The sequence below is a fragment of the Squalius cephalus genome (assembly GCF_949319135.1).
Source record: "Squalius cephalus genome assembly, chromosome: 4".
Lineage (NCBI taxonomy): Eukaryota > Metazoa > Chordata > Actinopteri > Cypriniformes > Leuciscidae > Squalius > Squalius cephalus.
The window spans coordinates 27590889-27605471 of record NC_137125.1 but is presented as its reverse complement, the minus strand read 5'-3'; the positions used below and the strand labels follow the sequence as shown (position 1 = coordinate 27605471).

General features: G+C 42.4%; 1 protein-coding gene across 1 annotated transcript in view; it reads right to left on the bottom strand.

Annotated features, from left to right (window-relative positions):
* Nucleotides 1-12802, bottom strand: part of LOC307157478 (protein NLRC3-like) — a 133320-nt gene extending 120518 nt beyond the window's left edge. Inside the window, exons 1-2 of the mRNA XM_079869388.1 lie at nucleotides 12751-12802; nucleotides 2019-2198 (exon numbers count right to left, since the gene is read on the bottom strand). Of these exons, the coding sequence (XP_079725514.1) occupies nucleotides 2019-2176 (158 nt within the window). The 5' untranslated portion in view covers nucleotides 2177-2198; nucleotides 12751-12802. The remainder of the gene's footprint in view (nucleotides 1-2018; nucleotides 2199-12750) is intronic.
* Nucleotides 12803-14583: the final 1781 nt, after the last annotated feature.

Here is a 14583-nt window from a genome sequence, read left to right as displayed (position 1 = left end):
ATAACTGCAATCATATTGTTGATGCTACTATCTATAAAAAAATCCCAATGGGAAAATATATTGCTGCAATTTCACTGTGGTACAGCATTGCCATATGGCAAATTTTTTTTTTTTTTTTTTTACAGTAAAACTATGTTAGACAAAGTTGATTTGTGAATAAAAAGATCTAATGTACTTATCAAAGATGCTGTACCTTGAGAAGAGATGTTTAGAAATTAGGTTAATAGAGCATTTTCTGGAGCACTTCAACAGGTGTCTTCCGTGTGAGGGTGACAGTGGGAAAGAGAGTTTTGGAGGGACATTCAAATGTCATGTGACTTAAAAACAGCACATCATAACCACACCCATATTTTGTGGTCATGTCCAAAATTAAGAAATTACTGGAAAGATATATTTGATGCCCTTAAAGAAATCTTCCATTACGAAATCCCAGAAGACCCCATAATAGCCCTTCTAGGTGTGCGTCTAGAGGGCCTTGAGGGTAGAGCTAAAATATATTTATTACAAATTTTACTTGCTGCAGCCATTAAGTGTATTACATGCAGATGGTTAAAACCTGACCCTCCATCATACAATGCTTGGATCAAAAAAGTATGGGAGTTGTACGAAATGGAACAAATCACATTTGCATTACGACTTCAGAAAACGGTTTTCTTAAAGGAGAACTCCGGTCAATTTTAACATTGAGCTCATTTTTTTGTACATTTGGAGTGCTGTCAATACAGAGAACAACTACAAAAATCGGTGTTGCCTACACCGAGTTATTCTATTTTTAAAATTTGCACCCTGTTGACTTCAATGGGGCAAGTACTAAACCTGCTTTTAGGCTCTTAACATCCTTGATGTGTCATTACAAGTGCACAGAAAATGTGAGTGATTCCTTCTGAGTGAACACGAGTGGATCTGACTGCAGTAGATGTAAAAGATATGTATAAAAATGATGTTATTTAAGCCAGCGCAAATACCTGTTTACATCCTGTTTTTCGGTTGAAGTCCATAGTAATCGATTATCGAGTTCACGCGCGTGATCATAGGTAACTAAACCTATGCGCGTGAACTCGGCAATCGACTACTTTGGACTTCAACTGAAAAACAGGATGTAAACAATGTTAAAATTGACCGGAGTTCTCCTTTAAAGAGGTGGGCCCCTGTGATGCCTTTAATACTCCAGTGATCATGAGTTATACTATCATATCCACCCTGTGTTCATTTCTGCCTTTCTCCATTTCCTTTGTTTTTTTTTCCTCCTTCTGTACTAGGTGTATTTGTTTTCATTCTCTGTATAATGTGTACGATATAACTAAGTTTTGAAGAATTGTCAATATCATGCAAACATAATGGAGTAACATGTTAAAACCCAATGCCAGACTGTATTGTATGTAATGCTGTGGTTCAAAAAACAAACAAAAAACAGCACATCATTGGGTACCTTAAGGCCTGCCCTTTTAATTCCTATAGTGCTATTATATATATTTTTATTTATTTATTTATTTATTTATTTATTTTTTTCTTTCTTTCTTCTGAATAACAAGGAAATGAGTAGAAATGCAACCTTTTTGTCAGAAAGTGCCATTTTTAAGTTTGTCGTGATATGATAAGCGATCGTTAAATTTAATCAGCGCAATTTACTGCAATGTTTTTTTTCCCCTTAGTTGGCTAGAACAAAAGTGGATGTTACTTGTTCAGACGACATTTTCCGGTGAAAATTCTTATGTTGGTCATACTTCCAAAAAGTAGAATCTGTGATGGCGAATGACAGTATCCACTCCGGAGCGGCGACTGACATTCTCCTCAAAACATTGGATTCATCCGCGCTGTGCTGTGCCGAGGTACAACCCACGTAAAGTTGATAATTCCGTGAATAACTGCAATTGCAGATTTCGAACAGAGATAGCGACTAAGAAGAAAAACCGTGGACTGCAGTTTTAAGAAAAAGAAATGATTTTATAAGTATTGTAACTCGGTTAATCTATTGATTCATTCTGTGTTACTGATTGTCTGTACATGTTTGTACTCACACAGGATCAGAGGCCACTGCTCCATCACTGAAGTTAAGGGCTGCACTCATGTATTCATCCCTCCTCATAGACACACAGCTGGGCTCTGAAGATCCTGATCTCTGGTTCTGGTAGTCAACAACATCACCCTCCTCCTCTCTGATGTCATGGGAACTCATTTTAGAAGCATCGTTGATTTCACTCATGCAAAACAAGAAATAAAGAAAAGAAAAGTTTATTTACTTAAGTGTTACTGAACTGAAGTTGTCATGACTTAAAATCAGGAATTCTTTGTTAAAAAAAATAACCTGTTTTTAGGGTGGTTGTGATTTTGGCTGTCATACGAGGATGCAAATCTCTAAAATGACTCATAACGAGAGTATGGGCCTCAGTGTTTAAACTTGCACAGTGTACGTCAGCTGTAAGTGACTGATTTCTTGAGTTTTTTCAGCTTGAACAAAACATAATCAACAAAAGAGCTCTAACCAAAAAAATTAAATTGCATGACTAATTGAATACTACTCGCAATATATCATTAACTTTGGACACTTGACTCACTGAATAAATAGTATCAAAGCTCAGTGTTTCCCAACCCTGTTCCTGGAGGCACACCAACAGTACACATGTTTGCTGTCTCACTTATCTGATCACATTAGTTACCACATTGGTAACTAACTGATTAGTATAATAAAATTACAACAATAAGAAGAATAGAATTAACCAAGAATTAGCTGTGAACGTGTATGCAGGTGCTGGTTTAGTAGCTGATTCACTAAATGGCGGTGCAAACAAAAAATCTAGGTAACACTTTAGACATTCTGCTAACTACAATAACTGTGCAACTGGGGGCCTGTTTACACCTGGTCACTTCATGCATTTTTACTGATCAGATAGCTATGTGATTTATCAAAACGATTCCATTTACATACATGTGTTTTCACAAAACGGAAATAAATCCGATCTTCAATTCCCGCGCTATATGCAAATTTAATGGAGTTCACGTCACCAAAAGCAACATATGAGCTGCAATTTATTGATCATCAGCTAATTTAAAAAACAAAGATCGCAATAGGAGAGAGCGGCAACAGCCCTGGTAAGATCATTTCCTTTCTTTACTTTAAATAAAGATTATTATGTGTTAAGTGTCTGCGACTTTCACTTTGATTTACCATAGTTTGCGCGTTGGCTTGATGGATAGATGTTCAGCTGCTCATCTGCGGTTATGCGTGATGCAGTAACGCCATCATATCTGGCTATAACATGACATATTGCTATATAACAAAATGCTATATTGTGGAGCTATATCCCAGCCACTGCAAACTGGCTGGGATTTTAAAGATAACTAGATTCAAGGATTCAAGGAAGGTTTATTGTCGTTCCATAAACAAAGTGCATGAAAGGAACGAAACTAAGTACTGAGATCCTGGTAACAGTAACAAAGTAAAAAACACTAAAATCAAAGACCAAGCAGATACAGCAAATAAATACAATAAAACAAAACAATAGAACAATAAAATCTCAAATTAAGCATGAATAAAAGCATGCAAATAAATGAGTATTAATAAATATGAATATCATTTATTTAAGTGTTATTGCACTTGAGTCTGTAGTGTGGGCAATAACTGCATATAAAAGAGTCTGTAGAGTGTGGCTGTTGTTACAGCACTTTTTAAAAGACTAGTGTATGACTGTTATGAAACACTTTAAAGAGTCTCTGGTGTATGGGTGTTATTCAGTCCCTCCAGTTTTTCGCGATTCCGCGATCGCTGAATACAACGCAAAATCAACAAAATGTCGCATTTTTTTGCGATCCTGCATAATTCCTAATTTAACCGCAAAATAATCACAAAAATGAAAAAGACCTCAAAAACATTCAATTATTATCACCCAATTGAAATGTCTCTAGTTTAATTAAAGTTTCAATGCATTTTTACGTGGATACAGATGTTGCGCACGCGTGAAACACGGCGAAAGAAAATTTCAAATGAGCGCCAAGGACCGGGGGCAATATCCTGATATATTGCACGAGAGTGGGGGTAAATTGTTTTGCATCCCGTGTAATAAAATTTTAGACCACAAAAGAAAGTATACTAATCGACTATCATCTAAGCGGGAGCAAACATCTGAATCAGAGGAAACGCAAGCCGCTAATCATGTCGGAGATGGCTTCAAGGATGACGGCCGCTGGACATGATCGAAATGAAGAAATCAAAAGTGATTCTTGTGTTGTTTTATATTGCTGTGTGGTATGACGATTTAAGTGTCAAATCGCTAAAGATTTTTTCTTTTTTTATATCCGGATTCCGGCTGTGCAGCTGAATCAGCCGATATCCGAACAGCTTTCAATGGGCAGTAGGCTACGGCAAACTTATTAACGCGTTTAACATGATTCAATGACATCACAAAAAGTATGATATGCTTGATGGTAGGCTACTAAAAAGAATTATTAAAAGCGCAGTATACCGCGAAAGAGAACTAATTTCAGCCTGACTTCAGTCAGTGTGTGTGTGTGTGTGTGTGTGACTGACTGACTGACTGACTGAATGCCGTTTGTCATTACTGTAGTAGGTCTTAAAGTGACAGTAACCTAATTTACCTGCTGTTGTCAGTGTTGTTAAAAAAAACTGTATCCTTGTATTTATTTGTCCTGTTTTGTTACTTTTTGTTATTTTTTCCTTTGTTCTTATTGTGTGGAGTGTTTACTTTTTTTAAATAATCACATGGATCTTGTGTTGTACAAAAAAAAAAGAAAACTTTTATAATTCTTTCACACAAAAATCACACAAAAAATCGTGAAATCCTGGAGGGACTGGTTATTGCTGTAATGATCACCAGCTGGAGCTGCCCTTGTGAGCCACCAGAGGGCAGTCCACATCAGACTATCATATTCACTCACTAACTACATTTCCCATAACTCACTGCCCGGACTCATCATCACTTATCACTGATCACATTCACCTGTAACTCATTCACTGATTGCATTCACCTGTCTCATCATCCTGTTAGTCTGTCTATATATACCTTGTTCATTCATTCACTCACCGCGAAGTCTTGTTAAGTGTTACACTGCCATTCTGAGCGTTTCCCTGGTTGTCTTGTTTCTTGTTTTTGGATATCTTGCCCTGTTTCCTGGATTACTCTCTTGCCTCTGGTCCCTGGATTACTCTCTTGCCTCTGGTCCCTGCCTGGTTTGTTTGTTTCTTTGTTTTGGACTGCTTTCCTGTGTATGACCCTAGCCTGTATGTTGGATTACGCCTCTGGATTGCCCCACAAAATAAAGCTGCATTTGGATCTCCTACTTCGTGTCTCTGAGCAGTACGTGACAGAAGACTTCGCCACACTTCAGATCCAGCAGCTATGACCTCCTGTAATACAGCAGTACGGATCTCACCTGATCTTCCCAGCATGAGCCGGGAGTTCGCTGGACAGATCGCGGCCTTAGCCCTGGATAGCCTCGATCTGTTCCAGTACACCTGGGGGTTTTTTCCTCTCGCTGCCTCTTGCTCTCTGGGTGACGAGGCTATTAAGTTATGTTACCGGCTGGGGGCTAAGGAGGTCGACCCGAGGGAGCTCCCCGATCTCTCTGGTCTGGATTGGAGAGAGGCACTCTCCAGATGTCTGGAGAGCTTCCTTCCGTGGCACCCCCGTCCAGCCGAGCCTGCACTTCACGCCAGTCCAGCCGAGCTTGCACTTCACGCCAGTCCAGCCGAGCCTGCACTTCACGCCAGATCTGCCGAAGCCAAGACAGCAAGCGACATGCCCGCCAAGCTAGAGTCTTCACCGCTGGTCCCGTCCAGCACAGAGCCCTCTTCACCGCTGGTCCCGTCCAGCACAGAGCCCTCTTCACCGCTGGTCCCGTCCAGCACAGAGCCCTCTTCACCGCTGGTCCCGTCCAGCACAGAGCCCTCTTCACCGCTGGTCCCGTCCAGCACAGAGCCCTCTTCACCGCTGGTCCCGTCCAGCACAGAGCCCTCTTCACCGCTGGTCCCGTCCAGCACAGAGCCTTCACTGCTGGTCCCGTCCAGCTCAGAGCCCTCTTCGCCGCTGGTCCCGTCCAGCACAGAGCCCTCTTCACCGCTGGTCCCGTCCAGCACAGAGCTCTCTTCACCGCTGGTCCCGTCCAGCACAGAGCCCTCACTGCTGGTCCCGTCCAGCACAGAGCCTTCACTGCTGGTCCCGTCCAGCACAGAGCCTTCACTGCTGGTCCCGTCCAGCTCAGAGCCCTCTTCGCCGCTGGTCCCGCCCAGCTCAGAGCCCTCTTCGCCGCTGGTTCTATCCAGCTCAAAGCCTTCATCGCTGGTCCTAACCAGCTCAGAGTCCTCTTCGCCGCTGGTCCTACCCAGCTCAAAGCCCTCGCCGCCGCTGGTCCCGTCAAGCTCAGAGTGCGCTTCTGCTGATCCAGAGACTGTTCACGTCGCTTCTGCTGATCCAGAGACTGTTCACGTCGCTTCTGCTGATCCAGAGACTGTTCACGTTGCTTCTGCTGATCCAGAGACTATTCATGTCGCTTCTGCTGATGCAGAGACTGTTCACGTCGCTTCTGCTGATCCAGAGACTGTTCACGTCGCTTCTGCTGATCCAGAGACTGTTCAGGTCGCTTCTGCTGATGCAGAGACTGTTCACGTCGCTTCTGCTGATCCAGAGACTGTTCACGTCGCTTCTGCTGATCCAGAGACTGTTCACGTCACTTCTGCCGATCCAGAGAGTGAGCTTCACGTCACTTCTGCCGATCCAGAGACTGAGCTTCACGTCACGTCCGCCCGTCAAGTGTCTCGTCCCGCCGAGACTGAATCTGTTCCTGAGCCTGAAACTGATCCGGATACTGAGCTTGAATCTGTTCCTCTTCCTGCGCCTGTGTCTACAGACAAGATGGCCGACTGCACGCCTGTGTCTTCTGACAAGATGGCCGACTCCACGCCTGTGTCTTCGGACAAGATGGCCGACTCCACGCCTGTGTCTCCGGACAAGATGGCCGACTCCACGCCTGTGTCTCCGGACAAGATGGCCGACTCCACGCCTGTGTCTCCGGACAAGATGGCCGACTCCACGCCTGTGTCTCCGGACAAGATGGCCGACTCCACGCCTGTGTCTCCGGACAAGATGGCCGACTCCACGCCTGTGTCTCCGGACAAGATGGCCGACTCCACGCCTGTGTCTCCGGACAAGATGGCCGACTCCACGCCTGTGTCTCCGGACACGATGACCTCCGCCACCGAACCAGTGTCTCAGGACGAGATGGTCTCCGCCGAGCCAGTTCCTACGGACAAGATGGCCGCTGACACGTCTGTTCCTGAGCCGGAGCCAGTGTCTGTTCCTGAGCCGGAGCCAGTGTCTGTTCCTGAGCCGGAGCCAGTGTCTGTTCCTGAGCCGGAGCCAGTGTCTGTTCCTGAGCCGGAGCCAGTGTCTGTTCCTGAGCCGGAGCCAGTGTCTGTTCCTGAGCCGGAGCCAGTGTCTGTTCCTGAGCCGGAGCCAGTGTCTGTTCCTGAGCCGGAGCCAGTGTCTGTTCCTGAGCCGGAGCCAGTGTCTGTTCCTGAGCCGGAGCCAGTGTCTGTTCCTGAGCCGGAGCCAGTGTCTGTTCCTGAGCCGGAGCCAGTGTCTGTTCCTGAGCCGGAGCCAGTGTCTGTTCCTGAGCCGGAGCCAGTGTCTGTTCCAGTCCCTGAGCCGATGTCTGTTCCAGTGCCCTGGCCGCCCGAGGGGTCGTCTCCGCCCTGGCCGCCCGAGGGGTCGTTCCAGTCCCTGAGCCGATGTCTGTTCCAGTCCCTGAGCCGATGTCTGTTCCTGTGCCTGTTCCAGTGCCCTGGCCGCCCGAGGGGTCGTCTCCGCCCTGGCCGCCCGAGGGGTCGTTCCAGTCCCTGAGCCGATGTCTGTTCCAGTCCCTGAGCCGATGTCTGTTCCTGTGCCCTGGCCGCCCGAGGGGTCGTCTCCGCCCTGGCCGCCCGAGGGGTCGTCTCCGCCCTGGCCGCCCGATGGACGGTCGTCTCCGCCCTGGCCGCCCGATGGACGGTCGTCTCCGCCCTGGCCGCCCGATGGAGGGTCGTCTCCGCCCTGGCCGCCCGATGGACTGCCTGCTCCGTCCTGGCCTCCCGTATTACCACAGTCTCAAGGTCCTCTTCCGCTCCACGGACCTGGCCCTCCATCCCGCCCCCGGATCCGCCTCCGGGCCACCTCCCACCTGGACAGTTTTGGAGCGTCTGGAAGCCGCTCTTTGGGGAGGGGCTATGTAACGATCACCAGCTGGAGCTGCCCTTGTGAGCCACCAGAGGGCAGTCCACATCAGACTATCATATTCACTCACTAACTACATTTCCCATAACTCACTGCCCGGACTCATCATCACTTATCACTGATCACATTCACCTGTAACTCATTCACTGATTGCATTCACCTGTCTCATCATCCTGTTAGTCTGTCTATATATACCTTGTTCATTCATTCACTCACCGCGAAGTCTTGTTAAGTGTTACACTGCCATTCTGAGCGTTTCCCTGGTTGTCTTGTTTCTTGTTTTTGGATATCTTGCCCTGTTTCCTGGATTACTCTCTTGCCTCTGGTCCCTGGATTACTCTCTTGCCTCTGGTCCCTGCCTGTTTTGTTTGTTTGTTTGTTTCTTTGTTTTGGACTGCTTTCCTGTGTATGACCCTAGCCTGTATGTTGGATTACGCCTCTGGATTGCCCCACAAAATAAAGCTGCATTTGGATCTCCTACTTCGTGTCTCTGAGCAGTACGTGACAATTGCACATGAAAATAGTTTGTGGGAAGAAGCTTATTTCTGAGTTTGGTTGTTCTTGCCCCAATGCTATGCATCCTTCCTGAAGGAGGGAGTGCAAAAAGTCCATGAGCGCCATCATGCGTCCATTAGAAGCATGAATTATCTCTCAAAATCTGGTTAAATGCCCATTAATAATTCTCTTCTCCATCATCTTCGAACTGATCTCATTTGTGTTCTCTATGTATTTGTTAGGTTTGTGTCTCATCTGAAGCAAAAGTTTGATTTTGAGAGAAGAAAAATGTTTTTAAAATGTGATTGACAAGTTCGCTCCATGAGCTTATTGTGGATTTATTTATAACTATCGAGACACACGCAAACAGTAAACTGAACCAAGGGAGAAAACGCACCAGGTTCTGAAACAAACACTTAGGCCATGTCCTCACGAATATTTTTTTCTCCGTTTTGGCCTTCCGTCCACACTGAGACGGCGTTTTTATTAATGAAAACTAAGCTTTTTGAAAACACCATTTTCACGTTGTAGTGTGGACAGTGAAACCGGTGGTATTTAAAAACAATGACGTAAATTTAGTCATGCATATTGTACCAATAGATATTCATATTTATACCAGTATTGTGCCTGTTATGTGCTATTCACTTTCACACTGTTGCTAAAAATATTCTACATTGCACACTCTTCATATCACAGTCCTGCAAAGATGACAGAATTTACTCACATTTGCTTTCCTGCGGCAATACATGAGAGCAGTTGCGTTTTAGACCAAACATATGGTGACTGTGTGCGACCTGGACCGCATCAGTGAATGGTGAGATATTTTACTAAATAAAATTATCCTGTCCAAAGAATTGCGCGATAACTTTTGTGGGGTTTTACGCATGCGCAGTAAGGTGAATTTAGTGTTTTCAGGCGTTTTTCAAAAGTTTCTCATCCACACTGAAACGTGCAAAAGCGCTAGTGTGGACGGAGAGTGTTTATAAACGAAAACGCCGTTTTCAAAAAAGTATCCGGATTAATGTAGACGTAGCCTTAGGTGTGAAAGCACCCTAAAAGTGGAGTTAAATGCAGCCTAGTTCTTTTATTGGTTGTTGGGATACCTAATTAGTCCACACCTGTTCCTTGTTCTATTAATCGTCATCCTCACGTATTTAAATCTTTAATCTCTCTGAGTTCATGTCTTGTGTTAACATTAGATTAGTTGTATGTCTTGCTCTGTTTATTAAATATTGTCATTTTTCATTCATCCTGCGTCACACATCTTCCTTCGATCTTTATACAAGCAACCTCTGACACAAACAAGAAGACTAAATAGGAGACAAATATAAAATGACCAGTGTCTCAAATTATCTGTTATAAAAGGGCACATACCTTAATAAATAATTGATTGCGCTACACAGCAAGTCTGTTGCAGTTAGGCTCAAATGCACTGTTATATGGCATAGATACAAAAAAATTACATAGTTAAATATGAAAATGTGATCTTTCTTATTAATAATAAAAACACTTACTTTGGCATCAAACACACGTCAGAAAAGTAAGCAGATCAAACTGTCTCTCTCCCTCTCGTCCAAATGATCAACTAAGAAAAACAAGCCTGTAAAGTTTTATGGGTCTGATGCTGACTTTATTGGCTGTTTCTATGGTTATCAGATTAGAAAGGAACACATTAGCAGGGTGAGACAAAGTAACTAAAATACTTAATGTAAACAAACAAAACCACCACAAGGAATAAAAAGGAAAAATTAGCTCTACGAGAGCAGTCATAAAGCAGTCCCTCAAGGGCATAGTCCAGACTGGGATGGTTCCCTGAGTATTGCTATGCTTTGCCTAATGTACTGTATGCTTCTTGAGAGCTTCCTTCCTGCAGAAGTTTCTATTCACTTTTCCAAATTCAGCCAACTTGTTAGCTCTTGCTATTTTACTCATGTTCATTTATTTATATCAGCAACCATTTGATGTATATTGTGCTTTCTTTTTGTTTCTTTTTTTTTCCTACAGAGGAAACTGCATGTATGTGAATTTGTTTGTTTTGTTTTTTTTTAAATAGATGATAGGTCCTTAACTCAATTTGGTAGCGATGGCACAGCTGATTGGTTGCTGTTGCATCAGCAAACAAATGAGCTGCTGCTCAACATTCAAATACCGGTATTGTTGCTGTTAACCCTCCACCTTCCCCAGCTCCACCTGTATAGATCTACTACTGGGGTTATTTCATGTATGGTACATGTCTTACATGCTCACAGTCTGTAAATGTATTGGCAGTAGCAAAGTCCCATAACTTACTCTGCAGCAGCAGCAGCGTAGCAGATCTATTCTGCCAAGACCAAATACATTAACATTGCCATATCCATTACCATTACCATGCCAATCTCTATTACCATACCAATCTCCTTTATGACAGAAATAATTTGTATATCATGGTCTCATCGGGATAAGACCATTACAAATCACACTCTATGACATGGATCTAATAAACATTTGGGTATGATATGTATGTAGACTATGATGATGACACCTATTGAATTGTAGCCTATGATGCAAGTTAGTATAGAAGAATAAAATGTCATCATCATGCGCTATTGGTAAACAAATTAAGCACTTTGGAAAATGTGTTTTTTATGTGCACTAAAAAAAAAGGGGAGGAAGCGAAAGAGGAGAATATGAATGCGGTCATGTCTAAGGAAAAGAAGCCAAACTTGGCATGCCAATTTTGCAAATGGAGTTTAATGTAAGAAATTTTTACCTCCTTAAGCTTCAAGAGGACATCAGTGCACTGAAGCATTTTTTGTATATATTAGTTCAAAGTTTTAATGTAAACAATAGACAAACTACTCATGATTAAAAATATTGGACCTCTATTTTATTTTGAACATTGCTAAGAGATTCATGCTTTGTGTACTGAACAATAAACAAAGGATAAGAACACCTGATCTGTAGTTTAATGCCTGTGAACTCAACAAAACTCAAGGAACAAAGAAACAGTACCAAGCCCAGAAACATACTGCCATTAAAAAGGTCAACAATAAGGCATGTCAACACTGGAAGCCAGCATGTTTGTGTAAACACAACCCAGTAAAAGAGTCAGCCAGTTGGATTTACAACACATAAAAAGTGAATGGTTGTTCAAATGGGAAAAGAACCGTGTAAACTTTATAGTTAACCTAAACAATGTGTTTGGCAAAAAAAAAAAAAAAAATGTTTTCAAATGCCATTTATGTTTGAAAGGTTATATTTTTGTTATTGTCGCTTTCAAAGAAGTCTTTTTGACCCTTTTTTTTTTTTTTTTTTTTTTTACTTGTACTTGTGTGTATTTCAATTTCTGAAACCTAAAACAAACATTATTTTGTTGAATACACTACAGTGATATATGACTGAGAGCTGAGTGAGTCAGTCTGGTTCAGTGCCAGCCAAAGCACAAAGCAGACATGAATTTAGCAGTTGATCACATGCGTCAAGCACTGAACATTCTGAACACGCGTGTGATACGTATGAAGGGTTATTATTCACAAGAAAAGACTAAACCGATTATTTGGGCAATGCTAACTGAGACGTTTCATTCATACATTATTGGCAGGCGAGTTATAAGTAAATCGTTCCAGGCAAATTGACTGAGAACACCAGGATGTGTGTTTTGGGAAACAAAAAATTAGCTGGGTTCATTCCCTAAATAAAGTTTGCTCCCTCTATGAAGACAATGGATGCTATTTAGGGTCTAGTGAAGTACTCATAGAGATGAACGTACTTCTGGTGAGAGAAATATGCATGGGAAGCAATCCCAGAGTACAATGTTTAATATGAGAAATTTTATAGGTCACATACTTAAATGTGTAGCATTTTATGAGGTTGAAAAGATAACAAGAAACACAGAAAACTGTAAGTAAAGTAAATGAGTAGGAATTACACCAACAAAGTTACGCAGATAATTATATAGGATAATAAAGATGTGACGCTTATCAGCAATAACAATCAGAGTATGCAAAAACTTAAGTTACATGATCATATGTATAATGTATGAAACATAACTTACCTTGTCTTCCTTTGAGCTGCTTCTTTCTTCTTCTTGACTTTTAAGGCGGTTGGCATACAACTTTGTGCATTACCACCACCTGCTGGTTATGAGTGAGGGTCAGAATCATTGACCTAACTCATTTTATCTCCTGAACTACCTGTTTTCTTTTAAATTACTATATATATTAAGAATTAGATATTTAAAACAGTCATCATGTGATTTTCTTTTAAATGATTGACAACACAAAATTCACCTTACAGTTATTACATGTTAATAATACATACTTGATAGTAGTGTCATACAGTATTACAGAAGAGCATAGTTATTAGTCATGAATTTGAATGATTAACAAACCATTACCCAATTCTATTCAATATTTAAACTAAAATAATTTATTTCACAAATGATTTGTCCAACATATTTTCATTTAATAAAAAAACAGGGGTCTGAAACCATGTATCTTTTATAGAGATTGTATTTTACATTGCTATTGGTAAGCTTGTTTACCTCTTAATCACCCACGACTCTGGTATTCTTTTTTTAATTATCAAAAAATGAAGAATGATGGAAAAATAGTGAAAACAATAGTGGCAGACAAGGGATGCTATTTAGTTTGCATCATTGATTCTGTTATGTCCCTGTTTATTACTGTTAAGCTGCTTTGAAACAATCTATATTGAATAAAGCGCTATATAAATAAAGGTGAGTTGACTTGTAATTATTAACACCATTCATCTTGATGATAAAAGTGGCTGGCTCTAGCTCAGCTTCTGCAGGAGAGGAACCATCTGATGAAGATCTACTTGCTCCAGCTGCACAGGTAGATGTTCCAGGTGATTATTACCAATTCTCCTTTAATTAAAGAATACTGTTTGTCTTTTGTATGTTACTTAACCTGTTTTTTTATTATTTTATTATGTATTATCAACCTTCAGTCTGGGTGGTTTTGGAAACAGTAAGGTAGGAGGTGTACTACACCTTCTTGTCGTGCCAGCTAACATGGCTTTCTTTGCTCTTTTTGTCCATTTAATAAAAATAATTGGGGTCTTTTTACTCTCTACAGGTTTTTTTCCACAGCCGCTGCCATTTTCCTTCTAACCTGCTCTCAGCTTTGAGCATCTATCTTTTTATCACCACACACACTTTTGTTTGTGATCATCTTTTTATCATCACATAATTTGCTTCTTTGGTGATCTCCTCCTGGTCTCCGTCCTCTGTACTCTTAGCCTCCTTCATCACCTGATGCATTCTTTTACACCAGGCTGTTTCTGTGGGTCCCCTACCGCAAGTGGGCATACAGGCTGCTGTGCACACAGCCCACCTGTTGCCGTCTTGGCCTCCAGTTGGCAACTTGTGGGATGTACAAAACCGTCAGGCGGGTCTTAGATGTCAGCTGCTGGAGTACCTAGTACCTTAAATGTCGGCCTTGCAAAAAAAATTAAATAATGGCAGTCTGGTCACGGGATATCTTGGACCAACTTGATCCCATCCACTGTGATAAGTTTCCTGCAGTTTTGACCTACAGGTTGGCAGACTACATGCTCAATATTATGTTATATTACACTGTGTTCTTTGATTTCTCAATCGTGCAGGCTGTCCTGTGATAAGGAGGTGATCAGGATGATGTGGGGACGCACACTGAGGAACAGTTCCACTGCCCTGTACAGGCAACTGTGTGTCAGGCACAGAGAACAGTGGGTTGCCCAGTCAGCCGAATACCTCCCTGTGCTTGGTAAGTTCATGACCCATGCCAGACCCCAGCCATCTCGCTGCCCATATACCACAGATGGTGCCTGTGCCTTGTCCGGCATGGCTGCTGTCGGTATATGCAAAACATGTACAGGCATGTCT